This window comes from Panthera onca, chromosome B4 (genome assembly GCF_046562875.1).
Source record: "Panthera onca isolate mPanOnc1 chromosome B4, mPanOnc1 haplotype 2, whole genome shotgun sequence".
NCBI classification, from domain to species: Eukaryota; Metazoa; Chordata; class Mammalia; order Carnivora; family Felidae; genus Panthera; species Panthera onca.
Window position 1 is genome coordinate 44,488,926 of NC_138345.1, and position 27,808 is coordinate 44,516,733.

Genomic DNA, 27,808 nt, shown 5'->3' on the forward strand with positions numbered 1-27,808 from the left:
TTGGGTGATATATATGCATTGATGTGGATTCATTCTTTAAAATTTTTTTATGTTTATTTATTTTGGAGAGATAAAGACAGAGACAGAGCCTGATTGGGGGAGGGGGCAGAGAGAGGGAGACACAGAATCTGCAGCAGGCTCCAGGTTCCGAGCTGTCAGCACAGAACCTAACGCAGGGCTCAAACCCACAAACCGTGAGATCATGACCTGAGACGAAGTTGGACGCTTAACCGACTGTGCCACCCAGGCGCCCCAATGAAGACTCATCCTTGATAAGAAATGAAACCTTCTAGTGAGTGATAGTGATAATGGGAGAGTCCATGGATGTGTGCAGACAGGGACAATATAGGAAATCTCTGTACCTTCCTCTTAATCTTGTTGTGAACCTAAAATTACACTAAAAACCATCTCTTAAAAATATGCAGAGAAAATGATTGGATGGTTTTTGAAGTAATGAGAGATGTATTCTTTATAAATGATGAAATAGCATTATGCCAAAATGAAGCAACTAAAATGCCTGGTGCTTACAAACATACAGTCTTATTCCAAAGCAGCGTGCAAAACCAAATGTTTTAAAATAAAAAGAGAAATATGGACATTTCTTGTCACTCTCTGAAGATACTGACAACCTGAAATAGAAAGAAGTATACCTCATTAATCTTGACAATATATACCGGGGTATTTTGTTTAATAAACCATTAACTTGACTAATAGTTCTATATCTCAATCCGAATATTTCCCATACTATTCTTCTATGGAAAAACATCAACAACTCTGTTTATCTTATTCTACACATATTGCTCTGTTTCTTTCAAAGATTAATCCTTGTAAGGCATAAAATACAAAGTTGTCAAGAAACTTACACTTTGGAAGAAAATGTTAAGGCTTTTGGCTGCACAGATGAACTATGATGGCTTCTCTGGGAGCCTCTAATCCATATAGTATAAGAGTGTAATTTCGACAAAAACTATGAGAAAATAAATTTCATTAGAAGTCAAATACAAGCTCTTATACTCAATTAATTCTGTAAAAACAAATAAAAGTTCATCTTTTCTTCCTTTATAGAAGCTTTCACATTATAATATAATGTTATGCACTGGACACTAAAGTATAAAATTATCTTAGTAGGATTAAGTGAAGAGGACAAACTGACCGTGAAAACAATTTCAGAGTTTAGAAAATGGATCACAGGTTAATAACCTATGAAATATGTACGTTGGAAAAAATCCTGGAGATTCAAGTCAGAAGCACATTTGTCACCTTCTCGCTTAGGATGCTCCCGTGCCTCCCCACCTGCCCACCCCTGGCTCAGTGATAAGAAGACTTCAGCTGTTACAACTGGGAGAAGCTGCAAAGAGCAATGGTGCTGGGAGACCTGATCAGCACTGGGGACGGGGACAGGTACCCATTGATGTTTCAGCTCCAAGTGCTGATTTTGCTCGGTAATGATGAAGAAAACCCATTCTTGTCCTGGTCAGAGCTTGCGGTGTTTGTGTCAAGCACTGTGAGCCCCATAAATATAATGGAAAGACACTGGATGTGAGAATATAACGAAGAGTTGACATTGGCTCTCTAACACTCTTAGCTGATGGAGAAAATATGCGCAGATGGAGAGGAGACTAAGAGGAACCCAGGAGAACGTAAGAGCACAGGAGGTCAGAGAATTGATAGTAAAGTTATGAACAGTCCCCTCCCACACTCAGACACACGGGTGCAGACCTCACATTGTGGAAGGTGGAAGCCTACTGACCTGCAGTGTTTGAACACATCATTTCTAAAAAACAACCTAGTAATTAACATCAAAGCTACAAAGTCACATGGTCATAAAGTAAGCAATAAGAATTGGGAAAAATTGAACAAAACTATCAGCAGGAGACTTTAGTGGAGAAGATTCTGCCATAAAGTTTTTGCACACAAAAAACTAGTAAATCTAGGGGTGCTTGGGTGGCTCGTCGGTGAAGCGTCCAGCTTCGGCTCGGGTCATGATCTCCCAGGTGGTGAGTTTAAGCCCCGCGTGGGGCTCTGTGCTGACAGCTGAGAGCCTGGAGCCTGTTTCAGATTCTGTGTCTCCCTCTCTCTCTGTCCTTCCCCTGCTCACACACACACACACACACACACACACACTCTGTCTCAAAAATAAATAAAACATAAGAAAAAAATTAAAAATAATAAATCTAGGAAAAATTAAATAATGCATGTTTCTTAAATGATATTTTAAAAAGTGTCTATCTAAAAGTTAAAAATATGATGAGAAATTGCAAAATGTCTTCCAACAAAGGGAAAGCATAGGTCAATAGAAACTTCTACTGGGATAAGTTGTTGTACATATTACAAAAAAAAGTATTTAAAAGTCATATGTATTGTACATACTACAAAAAAAGCATTTAAAAGTCATATTTATGAATATATGTAAACTACACAGAAAACTTAGTTGAAATAATTACATGAACATGTGATGGCAGAAATATAGCAAGTAGGAAAGATCAATAGAGAAATAAAACTATATGAAGAAACCACAGAGAATCTGAGTGAACAAATACATACCTGAAATGGAAAATTCACTAAATTTCCTCTACAGAAGATCTGGGATGCAATAGAAAAGAACTGATGAAATTGGAGGAGTAACAAAATTTATTTATATCTTTGGATGAGACAGAAAAAAGAGAAGAATTTGCACAATTCAGAGACTTTCAAAACAGTATCATGAAAGCCAGCATAGGTCTAAGTAGTATATGAGAACAGCAGAGGCAGAAAAAAACAGGACAACAATCATAAAGTGCAACGAATGAACACCTTACTAATATCATTTAAAATATTTATAGACACCAGAAACTTAGCAAACTGCCAACAGAATGAACATGTACGAATCCATGTCTCATGACATCATAATGAAATGACCAAAGAACACTGGCAAATACAGACAAAGAAATACACTTGAGGGAAGAGAGTGGATTGTGAAGTCACTTAAGTCAGTGTGAAAATCAGGGATGGGTGACACGTCTTCCACCTCCATCAGCCTTACGCCACATTATCTACCACAGAATCCATACCTCTGCCCTGCACACTAGTTCCGACTGGAACGGGATACAAGCAGCAAGATGAAGGAACAGAAAGAGACAGACCCTAAACCCCCCATGGAAACAATCCCTTAAAAATATCCAGACACAAACCATGTATGATCAGTCTAATCAGTTTTGAATAAGGTACCAGGACCATTCAGTAGCGAAAGACAGCATCATTCAAAAAGGGTGTTTGGAAACTGACTACCCACATGCAGAAGAATGAAGCTGGATGTTTATATTTACACCACACACTAAAATTAACGCAAAATGGACTAAAGACATAAATATAAGTTGTAAACCTATAAAGTTCCTCAGAGAAAAAATGGGGGAATATAAGCAACATTGTATTTGGCAACGATTTCTTGGCTATGGCACCAAAACCACAGAGCACAAAGGAAAAGTCCATTGTAGACAAATGGGCGATATCAACCTAAAACATTACTGTGCATTAAAGGGAATGATCAACAATGAAAAGACAGAGTGGAAAAAACACTTGCAAATCATATATCAAACAAGGGAATCATATCTAAAATATATAAGGAATCTACAAGTCACTAACGACAACAACAAACACCGAAACACAAAGAAAATTGGGAAAAGAAATTAAACAGGCATATTTCCAAGGAAACATACAAATGGTGAAAAATCATATGCAAAGATGCTCAATATCGCTAATGATCAAAGAAATGCAAATCAAATCACCATGAGTTGTCTCCTCATACTCATTAGGATGGATGCTATAAAAAAAAAAATGTGTCGGGACGACTGGGTGGCTCAGCTGGTTACCATCTGACTCTTGGTTTTGGCTCATGTCATTGTCTCACAGTTTTTGGATTTGAGCCCCACATTGGGCTCTATGTTGATGGCGCAAAGCTGGCTTCAGTTGCTCTCTCCCTCCCTCCCTCCATCCACACCTCCCGTGCTTGCTCTCCTCTCTCTCTCTCTCTCTCCCTCTCTCAAAATAAATAAATAAATACATATTTTTAAAAAATGTTTCAGTGTGGAGGTTGAAAAGGAGGAGACTCACACACTGTTGTTGGGAATGTAAATCGGTCAACCGTTATGAAGAAGTGTATGGAGCTTCTTTAAGAAATTAAAAATGCAATTACCACATGGATCAGCAATCCCACATGGAGGAAACTAAAAGAATTGAAAGCAAGATCTCGATGATAGGTGCACACCCATGCTCAGTGCAGCATTATTCATAACAGCCATGTGATAGAAGCAGCCCAAATGTCCACTGATGGATGAATGGAGAAAGAAAGCGTAGTATACACACAACACTGTAATATTATTCAGCCAGAAAAAGGAAGGAAATCCTACGACCTACTACAATATGGATGAAACTCCAGGACATTATGCTAAGTGAAATAAGCCAGTCATACATACAAAGTAAAAATAAAACTGTATGATTCCACTTATATGAAGTATCCAAAGTAGTTAAAGTGATAGAGCAAGTAGAATAGTGATTGCTCAGGGTTGAGGGGAAAGAGGAAAACAGGAATTATTGTTCAGTGAGTTGAGTTCCAGTTTTACAAGCAGAAAGTTCTAGATACCTTTTGGGCAACAATGTGATAGCACTCCTAACCTGTGTGCTTAAATTGGTAAGGTGCATCATCTAGTTAAAGGCAAGTGTAAGATGCGAGATAGTGTAAGATTCCCACTATATGACAATTTTGAAAAAGCAAAATTATACACACAGTAAATAGATCAGTGGTTGACAAGGTTTAGGGGGAAGGAAGGATGGATAGGGGGAGCACAGAGGATTTTGAAGGAAGTGAAACGCTTCTGTATAACTCCATAATGGTTGATACGTGTCATTCTATACTTCTCCAAACTCCTAAAATGCACAGCATCAAGAGTAAACCTAGAACCACCCCACTGAGGGCTTTTGGAAATGAGAGAGTCCATGAACTGCTTGTGCACTGACACATAGATAGTAGGGGAATACAGCATATATCTGTGCTATGTCTGAGTTTTGCTATGAACCTAAAACCGCTCTAAGAAAGTAGTCGATTTCTTGAACATGGGTAATGCGGTAGATTTTACATTATGTGGGGTTTTATTTTGCAACAGCTGAAAAATAAAATGAAAGGCAAACAAACAGAAAGAAGTGATCTTGACAAAAAGCAAGGGAAAAACAACTCATTATATTTAGGAAAATAGGAATGTGATTAAAAGAGGAGTTTTCACCAGAAAAATACTGAAAAAAAAACAACGAAGCAAACCCATGCCTGCACATACACATGAAAAACAAAAAACACCACCTGTCAAACAAGAATTATAAATTCAGCAAAACAGACTTTCACAGAAGAAGATGCATAAAGACCCCACATCAAACACAAAACCAAACAGGGTTTCTACTTAGGACACCTGCTTTTCAACAATGTCTTTCAAGCTGCAAGTAAATGATGCTAGATGGTAATGCATATCCACAAGAAAGAATAGAGATCAGCAGGAATGATAAATATGTCGGTAAAATTTACAATCTCTGTGTGTATTTTCCTTTCTGAGTAGCTTTAAAAGATAAGATATTTGAGGCCATAATTATAGCAGTCACTGTATGGTGGGATCTATAGCATAAACCTTATAGTTTTTAGCATTTGTTCCTTTTTGTGGTACAGTCTCCACAAATGCTTCATTTCAGGGACCCAATATGAAATCATGAAAGCAGAGAAGGTAAAGATGTGCACCATTTGTGTTCAGAAACCAGGACTAGCTTTCTTCTGGACAGCACTGGTAGAAGTACATGTTTCTCGTTCTCTCTGAAAGTAGATTGTTCCTTATGAAAACTTTCCTAAGCCCAGGTGGTATAAATTGAAAAAGCAAGTATCGTTAATTCACATGGGAAGATTGTTGAGCTTTCCCTGATGCAAAAAATAACCAGCGCCCAAAAACCCAAATCACAAAAGATACCCTCCTTAGGCTTTTCTGACACCTCAAAACACACCTTGTGAGTGGATGCACAAAATAAATTGAGATGAAGCACAGACACTCAAAAATACAGTTCAAACTTCTGCTTGATACTGATATCCAGAGTATATAGTTTCTGAGAAATGAACTTGACAGGACGAATCTTGCTGCTTGGGGTGTGAGCTGACACTAAGAGTAAAACCAGTACTGAGCACAATTTCCACTTTTCACCTTTTCTCCTAAAAACAAAAGTCCCCTTCAGATTTCTCCTCTTCAGCAAAAACTGGTACTAATGTAGTTCTTTCACAAAAGCAAAGTGAAGTCATGAAACTTTCTGGAAAGTTGAAGCATACCCGTAACACGTGGTGGGAACGGAGCTATGTTAGTGCTAATTTAATATATTTTATTGGAAATTAGTCAGGATTTATGTGACGTAGATGACAATCAGTTAATGATACACGTATAAAGAGGGCCATCAGCAAGAAGGAGACCGAGGAGGCCATAATGCTCATCTGCTCAAAAAATCAATTGGAACAATAAACCAACAACTTCAAGCTAAACACGGCTCAGGGAAAGCTCTAGACAACAAAGAAGTCGCAAAAATCAGGTGCTGATCAAAAATCCAGGATGGTCCCGTGGAAAGTAAAGGAAGCATTTGGCCTGCCTCACCCAACCCTCCAGCTGAGAGCCACTTGGCTCCTGGAGGAATCCCCTCAGGGGAAGTCACCTCATGGAGAAGAGGGGAGCAGGAGAACCCAGCAAGCTTCAACTATGTGCATGCGTTCAGCTTTTGCAGCAGAGGTGCCTCACCAATGCTGATCCCACTTCATGCACCAGCCCAGAGCCCCCTCTACACCTATTCTCAGAGGCTGGAGCTGTTGCAACAGTGACGGTTGCCTTGAGGGACTCTTCTCTTAGGGATTGGTTGCCATAGCTCCTCATCTGTAGGAGACTAGAGCTGCCTCTGATTTTTGCCCACTCCTGTCCTAGTTGGGGCTTTGTCTCACACTACTGGGGCTGTTTCCTGACCCCAACGTCTTAATATGTGCCTTAGGTGCAACTAGTGGTGCATATGTTGCTGCCCTGAGCCCCACTCACCATGTTCCATTTTATGACCCTGTGTCTTCATTGTAAAGGATGCTCCTGCTATTCGGAACCCCCAAACCTCCCAGGCCTTGACTCTGAACTGCCATAGCTAACACCCGAAGACTTTTCTCCGCCTATGATGGCTCAAGGCTCTGACCCATCAATGGTAGGCCAAGTCACCACTGCCTTGAGCCCCATCTCTTCGGTCCCACTGTAGGGCTCTGATGCTTCATTGCTGCTACTATACTGCTGCATCCCAAGACACTTTCAGTTTCCACATGACCACTTAAGCTGTCATTCGAGGCCATGTGGCTAGAGGTCTGTGTCCAGATCCCTGGGTCCTGATACATGGCTTTAACAAACCACGATGGATCATTCTGCTGCTCTCTAGTGACTGCCACTTGGGACAGACTTGAACCTTTGACTCACCCTCCCCACTATATGTTGCTACCACACGCTGACCACTGGCTCCAAGCCACCACTGTACCTTGTCATCCAGGGCCTGTGTAACTGCTATATTCCTGTGCCAGTCAGAGTTACAACAGTGAGCCCCTGAGACCCAGGTATAGTTGCCATGGAATATCTACACATGTCACCTCCCTAGTGCCACAGCCACAACAAGTGAACTTATGTACCAAGACCCAGTTGCTATGGTAGTTCCGTGTGTCCTGGTCTTGGGCAACAGCTTCAAAAGTGCTTTGAGGGCTCTGAGGTCAGCATGCCATACCAGACACCAAAAAGGAACATCTCACAAGATCTTCTTCCCATAGAATGACAGAAGAAAGCGGGATGACATTTTGAAAGTGGTCAAAGGGAAAGAAACAGTCAACCAAGAATACGTTACTCAGCAAATCTGTCATTTAGAAATGAAGAAAAGATAAAGACTTTCCCAGCATCCTAGAGGGCGGTGTGTCAATGTATCGACACTCGCCCCATATTGCAGTCAGGGGAAAGCAGCAGGATGAAGCCTGTGGTGGTTAAAGTCAGGTGTCAGAAGAAATTAGACCTGCCCTATGCAAATGTTAAAGAGAATTCATTAAGCTGAAACTAAGAGGCAAAAATTGGTCACATAAAAAATATAAAAAATATAAAATCACTGGGAGAGACAAAAGGGAAAAGATCCTTGACTTAGGTAATGGTTAGGTAATGAACTCAGGGATAAGCCCTCAAAATCACAGGCAACAAAAACTAAAATAAAAAAAAACAGGACTGCTTTAAATGAAAGACCTTCTGCCCAGCAAAGGAAAGAATCAAATAATTGAGAGATCATGGACAGAAGAGAAGAAAATATCTGGAATCCAATATCAGATAAGGGGCTAATATCACATGTATATAAAGAACACAAACAATGAAATAAAAGCAAAGAAAGAAATCTAATATAAAAATGGGCCAAGGGCCTCAGTATACATTTTTCTGAAGACATGCAAATGGCCAATAGGTACATGAAAGGTGCTCCAAATCACTGATCAGGGTAGTACAAATCAAAAGCACAATGACATATCACCTCACACCTGTAAGAGGCTCTTTCCAAAAGATAAGAGAGAATTAATGTGGTGAGGATGTGAAGAAAATGAAATCCTTTGGGGGAAATGTAAACTGGTGCTGCCACAAAGGAAAATAGTATGGCAGTTTTTCAGTAATGTCACTTTTACATACGTATTTAAAGGAACTGATCAGTGGGGCACCTGGGCGGCTCCTCAGGTTGAGTGTTCGACTTTGGCTTTGGTCATAATCTTGTTTGTGGGTTCAAGTCCCCTATTGGGCTCTGTGCTGAAGCTCCAAGCCTGGAATGTGCTTTGGATACTGTGTCTCCCTGTCTCTCTGACCCTCCCCCTCCACTCAAAAATAAATAAACATTAACATTTTTCAAAATAAATAAAGGCACTGATCAGTTCCTCAAAGGTTTATCTGCACACCCATGCTCGTTGCAACATTATTCCCAATAGCCGAGAAATGAAAGGAACCTAAGTATCTGCCAACTGACATATAATTAAAGAAAGTGTGATATATATACACGTACATACCCATATACACACACATACACACACAAACACTGAAATATTATTTAAGCAGGTAACAGAAGAAAATCTTGCCATTTGTGGGCAAATGGAAGGGCCTTGAAGGCATTATGTTGAGTGACAAAACTCAGAGAGAGACCAATATTGTATTGCCTTACATATGAAATCTAAAAAACTGAACTGGTAAAAACAAAGAGTAGAATGTGTTTATCAGGAGTTGTGGGTTGGGAGGTTTCAGAAGATATTTAAGAATACAAATTAACGGGGCTCCTGGGTGGCTTAGTCAATTAAGCACCCAACTTTGGCTCAGGTCATGATCTCACGGTTTCTGAGTTTGAGTCTCATGTCGGGTTCTGTGCTGACCGCTCAGACCTTGGAGCTTTCTTCACATTCTGTGTGTGTGTGTCTCTCTCTCTGACCCTCAGGCGCTCATGTCTGTCTGCCTGTCTCTCTTTCTCAAAAAATAAACATTAAAAAAGTTTCTTAAAGAATACAAAATTATAACTAGCAGATAACAATTGTTGGAGGTCTAATATACAATGTAGTGATTACAGACAACATTACTGTTTTATAAACTTTGAAGTTGCTGAGACTAATTCTTAGCTGTCCTCAACACACACAAAGAATGATAAACATGTGACATGACAAAGGTGTTACCTAACATGGCCACAGTAGTCATATGGCAATACATAAACTTATCAAAGGAACACATTGTAGACCTTAAATGGATACAAGGTTAGACGTCAATTTCATCTCCATAAAAACAAGCAAAAGATTTGTAATACCTACCACTCCTACTAAGGAAAAAGCTTAAGAATATAGCTAAGACATCAATAGAGGAATTAAAATGGAACACTAATATATGTTTAATACAAACGATATCAGGTAAAATGGAAAAAGAACACAAGACATAAATATAGAGTAAATAGCGAATGGTATACTTAAATCCAACTATCCCAGTAATTGCATTCATGTGAATTCAATAAATATTCCAATTAGAAAATAGAAAGTGTCCTGAATAAAAGAGTAGCATCCATCTATATGCTCCCTGTTGGACACATGGTAGATTCAAAGGCAAAATTGGGAGAAAATAAAAGGATACCAAAAAATAGACCCTACAAGGAGTGATCAGAAATGGCCAATAACAAAGCCAATATTCTAATGACAAAGTAAGGTTAAAACAAGAAATATTAGTAGAAATTAGAAGAAACATTTCAAAATGTTAAGGCTGTCAATATGAGGAAGATAAAACAATTATAAACATACATTATTCACCTAACAACAGAATCCTTAAACACATGGAATAGAAATGACAGAATTAGAAGGATAAATAGACAACTCAATGAGTTTACTTGAAGACTGAAACCTTTTCCTTCAGTAAGTAAGACCAGCTATTCACAAAATCAGGAAGACTAAGGAAGACTGTCAAAATACTAGGAACTAGCTTGACGTAACTGACGTACATAGGAAGAGTTCCAGGTCATCGATAGGGGTCACAAATTTTGAGGATGGAAATATTCAAAGTATTTTCTCTGAAGACAAAGAAATCAATGAGAAGAAACAATGGAAAGAAATCCAGGAAATTTCCAACACGTGGAAAGTGATAGACTTCTGAAAAATTTACCTTTCAAAGATGAAATCTTTGAAAATATCTTGTGCCGGATGACAGAAATTACCTTGTACTGGTTGATAATAAACTGAGAATACATCATAACTTTTAGGATGAAACTAAAGTCGGGTAGAGACAATTTTGACCTTCGTCAATTACACTACAAAGGAAGAACATTATAAATGCATGGTCTAAGTTGCTTCCCTCTCAAGAAGCAAGAAGAGAAGGGCCACTTAAGGTTATAGAAGGAAGAAATGATACACATACGTTTAGCTAAAACCTGACTGTAAAAGATGTATAGTAGAATAAATCAAAGAAGCCCCAAATGGATCAATACCCAAATATCCAAGAACGTCAGCAATAGAATCGGTGAATACATTGTAGTAGAATCCGGCAACAGAACAACAAAGACATGTGGACAATTTACAACTGGTGCAGCTATAGGGATGAATCACACAAGTTTACCTTCACCTGAAAATGCCAAAAATTCAGTATGCATACCGTATGATTCCATGTATATAAACCGTCTTTAAAATGCAGAAAAGAACTTGTTAGTGGCATTTTGCAATGCTGGTAATATTCATTTTCTCATTCCATGCAATGGTCACACTGAAAACTCAGCCCGTCTATTGGCATGTACAGCTGTGATCCATCTGTATGTACATTATACCACAATAAAAACTATCAGAGGAGAATATTATGAAGAAATGCAAATATATTGAAATGTGATTCCTCTGATGAAGAAGGCACCTGAAAAAACTAATATTTATTCTCATTTTTAAAAAGCCTTTAGAAAGGGGCACCTGGGTGGCTCCATTGGTTGAGCATCCAACTCTTGATTTTGGCTCAGGTCATGATCTCAATTTGTGAGTTGCAGCCCTGCATCGGGCTCTGTGTTGACAGCGGGAACCTGCTTGGAATTTTCTCTCTCTTCCTTTCCCTCTCTCTGTCCCTCTCCTGTCCACTTCCCTCTCACACAAAATAAATAAATAAATGTAAACATTTTTAAAAAACTTTAGAAAGATACAAATGAATAGGAAACATCCAGGAAGATCCTGAACAGATAAGATAACTGGGTAGATCAGTCAGTTGTGCTCCTGCCTAGGTCATGCCTAGGTCATGATCGGATTGTTCCTGAGATGGAGCCCCGGGTCAGGCTCTGTGCTGAGCCCGTGCCCCTCCCACTCATTTGCATTCTCACTGTCTCAAAATAAATACATAAACATTTAAAATAAAAAGGAAGGTCTTTTTTTAAAAAAATTAAGCTTTATTTATTTGTGTGTGAGTGTGACAGACAGACAGAGAGAGAGAGAGAGAGAGAGTTAGTGGGGGAGGAGCAGAGAGAGGGAGACAGAGAATCCGATGCAACCTCCAGGCTCTAACAGTCAGCACAGAGCCTGACGCGGGGCTCAAACCCATGAACCGCGAGATCATGACCTGAGCCAATGTCGGACGCCCTAATGACTGAGCCACCCAGTCACCCCCGGGAAGGTATTTAAATTATGAAACTAACATAAAAAAAAAAACATAAGGACATTAATTAAACACATGAGAAAGTGCAAAATTTGTACCCAAACAATACGAAATGCAGATTTCCAAAAAATGCATATTCATTGGAATAGTATAGTCTTTTCAATAAAGGCTGTGGAAACAATGGAGTATTAAATACTATTAATAATTATATATTTTATACTATATTTAAAATGCTCAAAATTGATCACATATAATTGAAAACAAAACCTTTCAAGACGTATTGTAAAAAGTGCATGACGCACAGTTGGGCAGAGATATTTTAGACAAAATACCAAGAACACAATCCATAAAAGAAGAACTTGATGAAGTGTAGTTCTTCAAGATAATGTCTGCTCTTTGAAGAGAAAAGAAAGTCATAAACTTGCGAAGAAACATGTACAAATCATACATCTAATAAAAGGCTCCCCGCCAGGGTATGTAAAGAATTCTCAAAATACAATGAAACAAAGTAAAAATATTACCAAAATATTTCTATAGATACTTCACCAAACACCATGTAGACATGGCCAATGAGTACAGGAAAAGATGCTCAACACCATTAGTCTTAGGAGCATTCAAATGAAAACCACCCCAGACCAGACTTTCTGTTCTGGAAAGATAGACTGGATAGACTTTTCCCTATTCCTCCCACCAATACAGCTACAATCCCTGGGTATTATTCATAAGACAACATAGAGTCAGAAAGATAACGAGAAAGACGACAGATCCCAGCCCTGGAGACCCAAGGAATGACATGGTGGTGAGCTCTCCGGAATTTCCCTCTACCTCACACAGACTGGTGTCAGAGAGCCTAGCAAACCACAGACACCAACAGATACACACCCAAGTCTCCAAAATATTTTTTCTCTCTGGTCAAAATGACAGATAAGAGGCATTCTAGAAAGACAGAAAAGTTTTAGACACTAACTGGGTGATTCTAATAAAAAACCATTGACTATCCACCAAAAATATCAATAGGCATCCTAATCAAGACTTTGTCTGATAAAGGAAAACTAAGAAAATGTATCACCACCAGACCCACTCTGAAAGAACTCCTAAAGGGAATATATGGTAAAAGAAGGCATTTTGTCTCATGAGGAAGAAAGAGAGAACAAAAGTAAGAATAAAATTCTTACTAGGTTAATGGACTTTCCTTCACCTCCTGTGTTTTCGAAATTGATATTTGAAGAAAATTATCAGTAGAAGCAAAATTATAAATTCCATGTGATTCTCAAAGTAAGTAGAGAAATAGAACACTTGGAGTATAATTGGGACATGGTAAGGGGTCATAAAGGCAAGTAAGTCTCCACATTTTACTCAAACTACTGTGGGTTGTGATGGACTGAATAGACTGTAAGATTTACAACCCAGAAAAATGGTACTGTGTATAACCATCAGAACTTATTAATTAATATTACTGACACGACTGAGATTTGGATCAAAAGACTAGTTGGTACAATGTATATTTACACAATACAATAAAAAATGTAGGAAAATTTAATATATTGAAATTTAAACATGTCAATGACTGTGCAATTTCAGATTAACGCTTACAGGGAAGTGTATTATAATTATACATAAATATAATTATGTTGTATTTTTAGGTTATTATTTTATTATGAAAACCATAACATTTATATTACATAACTATGCTCTGTAAGATGTAGTTATATATAATAAAGGATTATAAATATGATATGTGGAGGAAGATATAGAAAAGACTTCATAACACAATTATTCATAATATCCACAAATGTAAAAGGAACTAGATTTCTGAGAATGGTTTTTAAACTGTCATATTCATATAAGAGAGTAGTGAAATTTCACAAACTAAGACAAATGTGTGAATATAGATGGATTACAAATACCATCTGACAGAGAAAGGAGACACACATAAAAATACACACTGAATGATTCCATTGATATAAGTCCCCAAATAAGCAGAAATATTTCATAAAATGAAAATGGGCAGGCCTGATAAAAGCTCCAAACTTCTGTCCCATGATGTGATTGGTATTTGTGTGATTCTAGTTTCCTCAATGTGTTGTAAAATTCAATGTGAAGTTTATTTCAGGAAAAAGAGAATTTCTAGAGACACAGGTTTCTATGAAAAGTAAGAACTGGAAATTATCAAATGTACATTCAAGGTATAAGAATATAAATAGTGTGTCTTAGAGTCAACATGTGGAGTATTAAAGACTTTAAAATAAACTACAAATACATATGTAACTACGGATGAACTCTACAGACATAATATTCACTCACAAGCTTTTAATAGAATCTGGAAACATCTTGAAAACTTACCTCATCCTCTTCATCATCATAATAGAGCAGGTTAGAATTCTTAGAAGCACAAGACGTCAAACTCTCGTTCCATGATTTTCCCTCAGTGCTAATGTAATAGCAATTGTTGGAATACGTAACCCACTCTTTCGGACAATGACAACAGAGACATGCTGGAGAGAGATTATGAGATATTATCCAAAGAGCTTTGAATATTACAAAATGAAAATTTACATACTGTACATGTATACACATATGTATACATAACATATTCATAGACCCTCACAAGCTGGTAAAATTAAAGCAAAGCACACACACACACTCAGAGAAGAGTCAGACTTTCATCCCCTAATTTATGTGCCCATATAAAGCAACCACAAAAATGTCCACCTCTGCATGTCCTAAGAATCACTTACACAACCATCTTTATGGAATGATTTATCTTTTATCATGTTATAGGAGGAGAAAATGTGAGGCAATTGTTAACAACTGGTACGGTGATTTTAAATGAGCATTTCTTCATATTGTTGCCTAAGAAGTAATAGTCTCCTAGAATCATTATTTCTGAAACTTCATTAAGCGATTTTCTAATTCACTTTTTCCAAAAGAATCTGTTATCATCTTTGCCTACTTGGAGATAGAGCTAAAATAGACAGTAGACTAATAACAGAATTTTGCAAGGGATGTTGTACCTTTCTGGATCTTTGTTTCCAGGGACATTTTGTTCTGCTCTGGTCCTTCAGTAGCTTGAACACTAAAGTAATCTTCAAGAAACATAACATTAAATTAAGTGGATCGCAATAATTTGAGTTTCTTAGTTTGAAATTTGCTATATTATATAGAATTAGAAAACGCTGCAATAAAATTGATTTTACCAGTAAAAATTTAATAAAGTAATGAACATGAGAGGAGGAAAATAATTCAAAAGCTTAATGAACCAAATTTCACCATCTCTTACAGTATTTGGTTTAACCAATCTCAAGAATTCATTTGTATATATCAATAAAGTCTCTCACATAACTTGACTGTGAGTTATAAAAATTCTGAAAAATGTTTAACATTCCCTACAATTATGTGTTATTTCTACTTTAGATAAATTCAGAATAACTATTCCACATTTAGAGCATGCATCCATTAAAATGAGATAATAAAATTCCATATGTTATATAATATTTCAAAGAACTGATGATATTAACGTGAAACACTCCCTATTAGTCATTCAAACACTGACTTACAGGGAATAACGTTTATTTTTACCACAGTGGACATCAAGACAAGGCAGATGATTCCCAGAACCTCAGCAATGTACCTCCCTGGACACAAGAGAAATGAAAACACTGACAAAAGATGCATAGAAATAATCATTAGGAAATTTACAAACAAGAGAAGCAACAACCTGCAGGGAATCAAATGTAAACCCTTGGACCCCAAACCCATATCTACCATTGTAATCTTCACTTAGAATATACCACTGCATTGGCAGTCAACATACTACTCCATGACAGGTTGGTAACACTCCGGATTGTAACACTGGAACAAAGTGAGTCCCCAGACTTCAAGGACACTACCATATTCCAACTTCCAGTTCTGATCCTCACAAATGAAAACTATGTGAGATCATTTCCTACTCTTTCCTTATACCTCTGCAGCCCAACTTCACATCCCGAAACAGATATACCTCTCTGTATTAAATGTTTTACCTTTGCAGAGATAATTCTTGTCAATCCCTTGAAGCTCCTGAGAAGCAACTTGAAGATTGAATTCCGCATGGGCCATTTCCTGCTCAGTTATTGAAATGGATGTATTAATGTTCTCAGGTTTCACTCACCCTCTTTGTGACTCCTTAACCTGACTGAATTCTGCCCAGGTTAGTCTTGGGTTATTCGTCTCTGCAGCTGAGTAGTGTCAGGCACAGTGCTGAATGGAACTGCCCTGAAGGTCTTGATCAAGAGTGTGTGTCATGTGCATTGCTAGTACAGTGACACCGGGTGGGGTGCAGGGTGAGGGATACTGCTCATTTGAAGTGGAACAATGTAAAATCTCGCTCCACTTCCTTTAGAGCTTAAATAAGTATTTCGTGACAGAATAACAGGGTTTTACAATGACACAATGTTTGACACTGTAGTGATGGTTGGGAAAGTGTAACAATACATAAGTGAAGAAGAAAAGAATTCAAGAATAATACTGACCTCATTACTGTAAAGTCAGATTCCAGGGACACCTTGCAACACTATTAGAATAGCCAGATTAAATTAAAGGCTGTATTAGAGAAATACTGTTGCACCAATTTTTGTGACAATTGAAAATCCATTATTGGTTAAAAATAGAGTGCTGTAAGACTAGGAAATACTAGTTTTAGCACATATAGGAATTTCCTGTAATAAGTGACTCTTCTTTGGGGATTTAGATTTCTTTACTAAAAGGTAATACAATGCTATCAAGTGATATTTTATCTTGAAAATTGTGGAATTCTGAGATTTGTTGAATTTTAAAAGGACTAATTTATATGTTGCAAAACATTATGTGACACACTAAACTTATCCAAAGCATGAACAATGGTGAAAACAAACAAACAACAACAACAACAAAACCCATAATTTTAAAAAGCAGTTATTTAACATCTGAAAATGGCAATTGATTTCATGGCAAAATATGAAAGTATAAAATGATAAATAAAAGTGTAAATCATTTATGGAAGAACACACTTGGAGCAAATTTCTAGAAAGATCTATGATTTCAAAGGCAGTGAGAGTAGCTTTAGTTCCAGAGGAAAGGTAACGAATCACATAAATGAAATTTCATACTTCAGTCAATGAGGTCTGCAGTCCATCAACTCTGTAATTACTCCTGGCTCTCAAATTGACAAGTATCACCTTTTAAAAGTTACTTCATGGGTGGGAGGAGTTAAGGTGTTGGAATCGCATGGAGACGCTAATTTTGTCTCATCCCTGAAATGCAGCTAGAGAAGCACCAGACCATTTAGAACACCTAGGAAGTTGATCTGAGGAGTGTAGCAACAACCTGCATAACCTGAGGCACAGAAGTCGGCGGTTATGCAGGTCAGAGAGGTGAACTGAGGGGAGAAAAGATGAAGAGAGTAAGGAGCCATTTCATGGAGGGAAGACAGAGAGAAAGAAAGGGGGAGAATGTGGTGCATTGGGATCCTGCAAGAAAAGCACTCCCCCCTGAAAGTAGCTGGAAAAAAGAGACAGAAAGAGTGAAAATACTCGTAGGGGACTAAACAAGAAATCTGTCCCCCAAAACCACTGACAGGGGGAAAGGAGAGGTAGTCAATACTGCCAAGTTCCTATAAACAGTAGAGCAGAGTCTGTCGTTTCAGAGCTCAGAGCCTGGTGGTGCTCTGGTGAGGAAGTGGGGCAAATCCCCAGGAGCAGGCAGTGCTGTCTGAACGGTCTATGTGCTCTACAGAGAGAAGCTGTTCCCCTGCTTGGAGTGCAGTTGGTATTGGCTATATAGCTTCACAGAGGGCACAGGTCCCAGCGGACCATGAGAGCAGCTACATTTGCTAGTACTGGGACAAAGATGCCCGAGTGCAACAAAAACCTGGAGCTAGCTGTGTGTTGTGAGTTCCCATAATCCCTGAAACTCTGCCACTGTGCAATCACATGAACATTTTCTCAGCAAGCTGGCACCTGGCCATTGTTTAGCAACACCCCCCCCACACACACACACCGAGAGTCAGTGAAGATTGAAGCAAGGGGTCTCTGAAACGTGGGGTTCTGAAACACAACCCTGTCTGCGATAAAACTCTGGAGAGAGATTTCACCTGGAAGGTGGACAGTTTAGACATGGACAGGGTAGAGGTGTAGAGTGGGCGGAGGTCTACAGCCAAGGAGGGGTGCTTGCTACTGGGGCAGTGAGAGCACAAGTCCCTGTGCCAAAGACTAGGACACTGGGTGAAGCCATTTCCACCACTCCCACACATGCACATGGGTGCCACACTGATCCACCCCAGTAACCTAAGCACTGCCACCTAGTGGAGAATGGAGCCATTACATCAAGCCCAGCCCAACTGTGCCCTCCAAGCACACCCCTCAGAAGACCAGCACAAGTCACTCCACCTGCTTAGTGCATGAAATAGAGGAGGCTTCATCATTTCAATTCTAGGGGAAACTGGATGCCACTTCATTCGGGTTTCATTCTGTTTGCTGGTTCACTTACTTGCTCATTTTCGTTGCTTCTGTTATATCTTAAATTCCCACCCCCCCTTAATTTTCTTTCTTTTTATTGGATACAGAAAATAAATAGTTTTATTTTTAACTTGTTTTTTTATTTTTTAAGTTCCTATTTTAGATCATTTTTGTATTTTATTTTATTCTACTTTATTAGATATATTTTTAATTTCTAAATTTTTTTCTTACTTTTTCTGCTTTCCTTTCCTTTTCCTCTCTATTGTACCGAGATTTTTTTCAACATGCGGATCAAAACACTTCTAGGATCTAGCTTCCTTTATTTGATTTTTTGTTTTATTTTCAATTTTTAATTTTACTTTTTTATTTTCTTAATTTTTTTCTTCCTTCAAAATGGCAAAACAAAGAACTTAACCCCCAAAGCGAGAACAGGAAGATATGACAGTCACAGACTTAGTCAACACACACAAAAGTAAGATGTCTGAACTAGAATTAAGAACCACGATAATGTGAATACTAGCTGGGGTTGTAAAAGTGTAGAAGACATCTGAGAATCCTTTCTGCAGAGATAGAAATAAAACCTAGTCAGGCTGTTAGTAAAAATGCTACAACCGCGATTCAAAATGAATGCATGCCACGATGGCAAGGCTGCGTAAGGCAGTGAAGTGAATCAGTGACATAGAAGATAAAATTATGGAGGATAATGAAGCAGAAAAAATAGAGAACAAAGGCAATGAGCAGGATACAAGACTTGGAGAGCTCAGTGACTTAGTAGAAAAGAATAACATCCAAAACAGAGGAGTTCCAAAAGATGAAGAAATAGAGAAAAGGGCAGAAAGTTTAGTTGAGCAAAATACCAGAACACTTCCTACACTGGGAAGGACACAGATGTCAAAATCCAGGAAGGACAGAGACCTCCCATTAGATTCTACAAAAACTGACCATCACCAAGGCATATCTTAGTAAAATTCACCAAATACATTGACAAGGAAAGAATTGTGTAGCAGCAAGAGAAAAAAGTCCTTACCCTATAAGAGAAGACACATCAAGTTTGCAGCTGACATATCCACATAAACTTTGCAGACCTGGAAGGATATATTCAACGTGCTGAATCAGAAAAATATGCAGTCAAGACTTCTTTATCCAGCAAGACTGTTATTCAGAATAGAAGGAGTGATAAAGAGTTTCCCAGAGACACAAAAAATAAAAGAATTCATGACAAGTAAACGAACCCTGCATGAAATTTTAAGCGGGACTCTTTCAGTGGAGAAAAGACAAAACAAAACAAAAAAGACCAAAAGCAACAAAGACTAGAAAGGACCAGAGAACAGCACCAGCAACATCAACTCTAGAAGGAACACAATGGTACTAAATTGATATCTTTCAGTACTCACTCTAAGTGGAAAAGGACTAAATGCTCCAATGACAAGACATAGGGTATCAGAATGGATAAGAAAACAAGGCATATGCTTGTTACAAGAGACTCATTTTAGACCTAAAGTCATCTGCAGATTAAAATAAAGGATGGAGAACCATCTATCATGCTAATAGTCATCAAAAGAAGCCTGGAGTAGCTGACTTACATCAGACAAACTGGATTTAAAAATAAAGACTGTAACAAGAGTTGAAGGGCATTAAACCATTATTAAGGGGTCTATCCACCAAGAAGATCTAACATATGTAAATGCATATTCCTACAATGTGGGAGCACCCAAATATATAAATCAATTAATTACAAACATAAATTTCATTGGCGATAATATCACAAGAGTAGGGGACTTCAACACCCACATCTTACAGTGATAAACAAATCACGTAAGTAGAAAATCAATAAGGAAACACTGGCTTTGAATGACACGCTGGACCAGATGGACCTAACAGATACATTCAGAACACATCATCCTAAAGTAGCAGAATGCACATTCTTCTCGAGTGTACATGGAATATTCTCCAGAATAGATCACATACTGGGTCACAAATCAACCCTCAACAAGTACAAAAACATTGAGACCATACTGTGCATATTTTCTGACCACAACTCTATGAAACTTGAAATTAATCACAAGAAAACTTTTGAAAAGACCATAAATACTTGGAGATTAAATAACATCCTACTAAAATATGGATTAATTTTAATCCACGAAATTAAAGAGGAAACTAGAAAGTACATGGAAGACAATGAAAATGAAAACATGATATTCCAAAACTTCTGTGATGCCGCAATGGTTATAAGAAGGAAGTACATAACAATCCAGGCCTTCCTGAAGGAAGAAGAAAGGTCTTAAATATACAACCTAAAGTTACACCTAAAAAGGCTGGATAAGGAACAGCAAATAAAGTCCAAAGGCAGCGGAAGAGGGGAAATAAAAAATTAGAGCAGAAATCCATGATATTGAAGTAAATAAAAAGAACAGAATTAACAAAATTGATAAACCCATAGCCACAGTTGTCAAAAAGAAACACAGAAAGAACCCAAATAAATTCACAAATGGAAGAGGAGATATTACCACCAACACCACAGAAATACAAACAATAATAAAAGAATATTATAAGCAATTATATGCAAACAATTCGGACAATCTAGAAAAATGGGCAAATGCCTAGAAATATTTAAACTACTAAAACTGAAACAGGAAGAAAGGAAAAATTTGAACACACCCATAAGCAGGAAGGAAATTGATTCAGTAATCAAAAATCTCCCAACAAATAAGATTCCAGGACTGGCTGTTGTCTGGGGAATTCTGCAAAACATTAAAGAGGAGTTAACCCTTATTCTTTTGAATCTGTTCCAAAAAATAGAAATGGAAGGGAAACTTCCAAACTCATTCCACAAGGCCAACATTACCTTGATGCCAAAACCAAAGACCCCTCTAAAATGAAGAATTCCCACCAATTTCCCTAGTGAATATGGATGCAAAAACTCTCAACGAAATACTAGCAAATTGGATCCAACAATACATTAAAAGAATTATTCACCCTGATCAACTGGGATTGGTTCCTGGGTGCAGGTCTAGTTCAATACCTGCAAGTCAATCAATATTTTACATCACATTAAGAAAAGAAATGATAAGAACTGCATGATTCTCCCAATAGATGCAGAAAAAACCCTTTGACAAAATGCAGCTCCCATTCTTGATAAAAGCCCTCAAAATATAGGGATAGAAGGGACATACCTGAAAATCATAAAGGCCATACATGAAAGACCCACAGCTAATATCGTCGTCAATGGGGACAAACTGAGACCTTTCCCCCTACGGTCAGGAACACGACAACGATGTCCACGGTCACCACTGGCATTCACTATAGTGTTGGAAGTCCTAGCTTCAGCAATAGACAGCAAAAGGAGAAAAAATCACCCAAATAGGCAAAGAGGAAGATAGACTTTCACTCTTCTCAGATGAAATGATCCTTTATGTGAGAAATCCAAAAAATCCCACCAACAAACTGCTAGAACTGATCCATGAATTCAGCAAAGTGGCAGGATATAAAATCAATGTACAGAAATCAGTTGCATTTCCATATAGCAATAATGAAGCAGCAGAAGAAGAAATAAAGGAGTCGATCCCATTTACAATTGCACCTGAAACCATAACATACCTAGCAATAAGCCTAACAAAAGAGGTGAAAAATCTATATAGGGAAAACTATAGAAAGCTTATGAAAAAAATTGAAGAAAACACACACAAAAAGGAAAGACATTCCATGCTCATGGATTGGAAAAACAAATATTGTTAAAATGTTGATAGTAGCCAAAGCAATCTCCAAATATGATGCAACCCCTAGCAAAGTAACATCAGCAGTCTTCACAGAGGTAGAACAAGCAATCTAAAATTTGCATGGAATCAGAAAAGACCCAAATAGGCAAAGCAATCCTGAAGAAGAAAACCAAAGCAGGAGGCATCACAATCCCGGACTTCAAGCTGTATTACAAAGCTGTAATCATCAAGACAGTATGGCACTGGCACCAAAACAGACATATATATCAATGGAACAGACTAGATCATGCAGAAATGTACCTACAAATATATGGCCAACTAATCTTTGACAAAGCAGGAAAGACTATCCAATGGAAAAAAGACAGTCTCTTTAGCAAATGGTGTTGGGAAATTGGGCAGAAATATGCATAAGAATGAACGTGGACCACTTTCTTACAGCATACACAAAAATAAACGCAAAATGAATGAAAGATGTGAATGTGAGACAGAAAACCAAAGTCCTAGAGGAGAAAACAGGCAACATCCTCTTTGATCTGAGCCTCAGCAATTTCTAACTTGACATGTCTGTGGAAGCAAGGGAAACAAAACACAAATGAACCACTGGGACCTCCTCAAGAGAAAAAGCTTGTGTACAGCAAAGGACTCAATCAGAAAAACTGAAAGGCAACTGACACAATGGGAGAGGATATTTGCAAAGGACATATTGCTTAAAGGGTTAGTGTCCAATATCTATAAAGAACTTCTCAAACTCAACACCCAAAACCCGAATAATCCAGTGAAGAAATGGGCAAAAGACATGAAGAGACACCTTTCTGAAGAAGACATCCAGATGGCTAACAGATACGTGCAATGATGCTCATCACACATCATCAGGGAAATACTAATGAAAACCACAATGAGATAGCACCTCACACCTATCAGAATGGTTAAAATTCACAACACAGTCAACAAAAGATGTTGGCAAGGATGTGGAGAAAGAGGAACTCTTCTGCGCTGCTGGTGGGAATTCAAACTGGTGCAGCCACTCTGGAAAACAGTATGGAGGTTCCTCAAAAAAATAAAAAATAGAACTACCCTACAACCCAGCAATTGCACTACTAGAGATTTACTCAAAGGATACAGAAGTGCTGATTCACAGGGGCTCTTGTACTATAATGTTAATTCACAGTAGCCAAAGTATGGAAAGAGCCCAAATGACCATCGACTGATGAATGAAGATGTGCCATATATATGTATACATATACAGTAGAATATTCATATTATTCGGTGATCAAAAAGAATGAAACCTTGCCATTTGCAACAATGTAGACGGAAGTAGAGTGTATTATGCTCAGCGAAATAAGTCAGTCACAGAAAGACAAATGTCTTAAGATTTCACTTCTATGTGAAGTTTAAGAAAGAAAACAAACAAACTTAGAGGGAAGGGAAACAAAAACAAGCTAAAAACAGACAGGGAGACAAACTGTAAGAGACTCTTAAATATAGAGAACATATTGAGGGTTTTTGGAGGGGTGTGGGGTGTGGGGATGGGCTAAATGGGCAATGGGCATGAAGGAGGGCACTCGTTGGGGTGAGCACTTGTGCTATATATAAGCGTTGAATCCCTCAATGCTATTCCTGAAATCATTATTAACTATATGTTAACTAATTTGGATTTAAATTTAAAAAATAATTATAAAAAATAAATAAAATAAAATAGAATAAAATAATTACTGGAAGCAATAAACACTAAAATAAAACATTAAAACTATAAACAGTTGATTCCTGTCTAGCTATCTGGTTGCTAATCTAAAATGGGAATTAAAATAGGTAAAATATAATGCATATAAAACACTTAAACTCAAAATGACTGTTCCAAGTTCTCAATAATATGTAGCTATTTTAATTATTTTTTAACACAATAACCATTTATCGTTACTGACTCATGTCCTTTAGGATATGGTACATAATTCACAAACCAGGAGTGTTTTTCAGTATTGAATATCTTTCTTGGACAAGTTTTGTTCAATTTAATAAAAAGTCTTTTATTATTTATAGATAAGCTTAATTTAGCATTTTACAGAAGGCATCTCATCTTACATTTTATGAAAAATCAAACAGCTTTCATTTATCAAAGTAAATTTTTAAGGAATTATGTTTGGACTTTATGACACAAAATGGATTTATTTTAAGCATCTATTTTTAAAGCCAGGGCATATTAAATAACATATACTCTAAAATTGATTACAAATCCAATGAAATACTCCTCGTCATGATGCCATGTGATGTCACAATAAAAATGGTACAAACCCAATTATGCATATGCATATGCTCTGAGTTACTCCTCCACAGGCAACAATTTGAATATTGTAGATCTCTAATATATTGCATATTCATTTTGCTTTGTTACCCTGAGTTGTTGGACTAAAGATACCAATTTCTCTGTGATGGGATTGCTGATTAGTTGCGCCTCAGGTGCATCCCACCAGCAATTATAATCTCCCACTCACTAGAGAGACAGGACAGTGGTGACACATGCCTTCTTATGGGTATAGGTAATAATAGTATTTTTTCGCACTGTTTTTTGTATGTATTTAGAAATGTAAAATATACTTGGGAAGAAAGTGGAAGGTGTTCTACATCAGAATGCATTTAGCGGCATCTCTCACTTTTCTCCATTCTATATGGTAACAGATGCATATGTGTAGATGGGATATTCCAACATTGGAAGGGATAGGGCATTTCAGTTCCTTCTTCACCCTGGACCCTGTAGGATCCCCAAATCTAGAGTTCAAACAGGCTATCTTGTCACAGCTCGACAATCCCCTGTGTATTCTTCAATTCCAAAAGACACAGCCTATACAGATGCCCAAATAACACAGTTTGTGAGGAGACTGGGGTTCTTGAGTATTAAGGGAAGGCACAGTAATCGCACCTTGAATTCAAAACACGAAACACAGACACAGAAAAAATTGCTCTAGTGTCCACACATGACGTGTATTGAATTTCTCCCCTTTTTAAAATGCAAATTGCTTTGATGTATATGCTGAAAATGGTTGCCAGATAGCATTTCTGATGCCTGGCTGTTTCACTGGGTGAAAGAAAGAAGACAGTTACAGGGCTTTGGTTTTATGGAAAATGGCCTTTATTGGACATAGGGAAAAGCAAAATATGAAGAGATCCCAGACAGCAAGAACGTCATGTGCTTGGGCTTTATTTTAAGTATCCGTAGGCATTATATTATTTATTCCTCAGAACAGCCCTATGAAGTTGCTACAATTAAGACCATCATGTCACAGGTGATGATGCAAAAACATCAATTTCTTAAGCCAAAACCACTGAAATCTAGTGACTACTTGTGTCAAGAGGTACTGTTCAAATACTCTTCAAGTAAATATGAATAAGATACTATTTTTATCATATATTCCAGCAGAGAAAACAGCCAGAGCAGTTATGTAACTGAGTCCCAGGGCCAGGAGTAGGCACTTAAATTCCATGAAGTGACCGGTTTCAATGCCAATGTCCTTTCACTTTACAATTTTCTGCTTATAACTTATTTCATCAAAGACCATGGTGAAAACATCTATACTATCATGTCTGTCACTGTATAAAACTGATTTACAAGGATATTTGGCACAGAAGACAAAAAAAAAAAAAAAACGAATGGGAACTTAAGAGAGTACTCAATTTTTAATCTATTTCCAAACAATTTCCTTTACAAACTTATCTATCTCATGAAGTATTATTAAAAATAATTCCTATGGCTATAATGGTAGATTAGGTTGCTTTCAGTGAATCTACATTTCTTCCCTCTGACCACTGTGAAAAGAATGTAGTCTACAGACAACAAATGATAAATTTGCCCCCGTGACTTGTTTCACAATATAACGTGTGTGGGAATGTGATAGGTTATGAGTTCAGAGACCAGGCACTGAGAAACACATTTCTGCCAGTTGCTATCTCTGCTATGCAAGATGATATACCAGGACCTGAGCTGCATCTGTATGTAGTCTGGAGTCAAGTCCGTAAATGCCCAGACTTGATCAACCCTAACAGAGCCAAACCATAAACAGGTGAATGAAAATTAGATGCTGAATTTTCAATGTCATTGCAACCTTGGGTTGTATGAAACACAACTTTAGCGATTACTTACAGCTACCATAAACAATTATATTCAATTCCTTTTGAATATTCACATAATTTTCCTAGAAGAGTGTAGGGAATATGTAGAGAGAATACATATTCTCTATCTTCACAGATATAAATGCATATGAAATATGAATTTATTTTGCAAGTAATAACCGAGTTTAATTTCTTTCCCTCTTATAATTGAATTAGGGTAGGGATATCTGTGAATCATTTTCTAATTACTCACGTTTGTCTTGAATTCTGGCAATAACGAGCCATTTGACCTCCACAAATATCTGTAGATTTTAATTTTTGGTTTTCTTATGTAACACTTTATGTTTTGCATCTAAGTGGTTTTTTATTTTTTATTTACTTTTATTTTTTTAATATGAAATTTAGTGTCAAATTGGAAGCTAAGTGAAATAAGTCACACAGAGAAAGACAACAAAGTGTTTTTTAGCATGGCTGTAAAGACTGACAGAAGTGGGTACATAAAAAATTGAAAAAAACTAAATGTCATTCAAAATACATGAACCCAGTTGAGGAAAACAACATATAAGAAAAGGTATCACAGGACACTGGATATTATCCAATTAGAAACCAATCTCTACCTCAAAATAAATCTAATCTTTGATAGTGCTGCACTAAGACAGATTCAGAGAATACACTAGAGTTCCATTCTTGGAGGAAGTGGGGCTGATATGAGTGGCTCTTACACAGAAACCCTGTGGTTGTTCCATGTTAACCCCGAGGGGCCGTTCATTTAGTACTCTCATCTCCAAATCCACCCTCAGTGCCCTGTTCTCAGATAACGGTGCAAGATCCTATCCATTTTCTCTCTTGTCATCTCACATGAAGTTGACTTTTGTCAGTAAAAGACAATGGAGAGCCAGTGCAGCAGAAAGGGCTCTTCTTCCTGGCTTCATGGTGTTGTCTCTCCTTTGGCCGCCATGGCTTGGTTGCCAGTTGCAGTCTTGCAAGAAGTCCTGTGTATTTGTCCTCCAGCAACTTTTTGTAGCCAGTCCGTCAGTTTCCTGTCTTCTTGTCTTGCCTTCTACTGCTCTGACAAGGAGTTCTTACTGTCTGCCAGTCACAGCCTGAGATCCTTCCTCACCAAGTTCAGCCTGAGGAGTGTGGAGCTGCCCTGCCCCAGGACAATCCAGTGAGCATGTCTGCCACGAAGCTGTGTGTGGTCACTTCGTCCTCGATGACATCTAAATCCCATCTTCAGAGAGCCACCTGGCTTCCCAGTGATCCCTCCTTTAATTCTAAGATATTCTTTGTAATTTTATTGAACTTAGTAGCCTTTCCTCTTAGTAAGCTTTCCTTTACAAGTAGATCATAATTGTTT

General features: G+C 37.7%; 1 protein-coding gene across 1 annotated transcript; it reads right to left on the minus strand.

The window, feature by feature from the left end:
* Positions 1–27,682, minus strand: LOC132677306 (NKG2-A/NKG2-B type II integral membrane protein-like). The gene is given in 9 exon segments (XM_078450532.2): positions 1–629; positions 864–967; positions 14,505–14,656; positions 15,176–15,229; positions 15,719–15,796; positions 16,184–16,378; positions 18,177–18,270; positions 21,808–21,885; positions 27,572–27,682. Coding segments are annotated over 9 exon segments (987 nt in total). The 3' UTR covers positions 1–508.
* Positions 27,683–27,808: the final 126 nt, after the last annotated feature.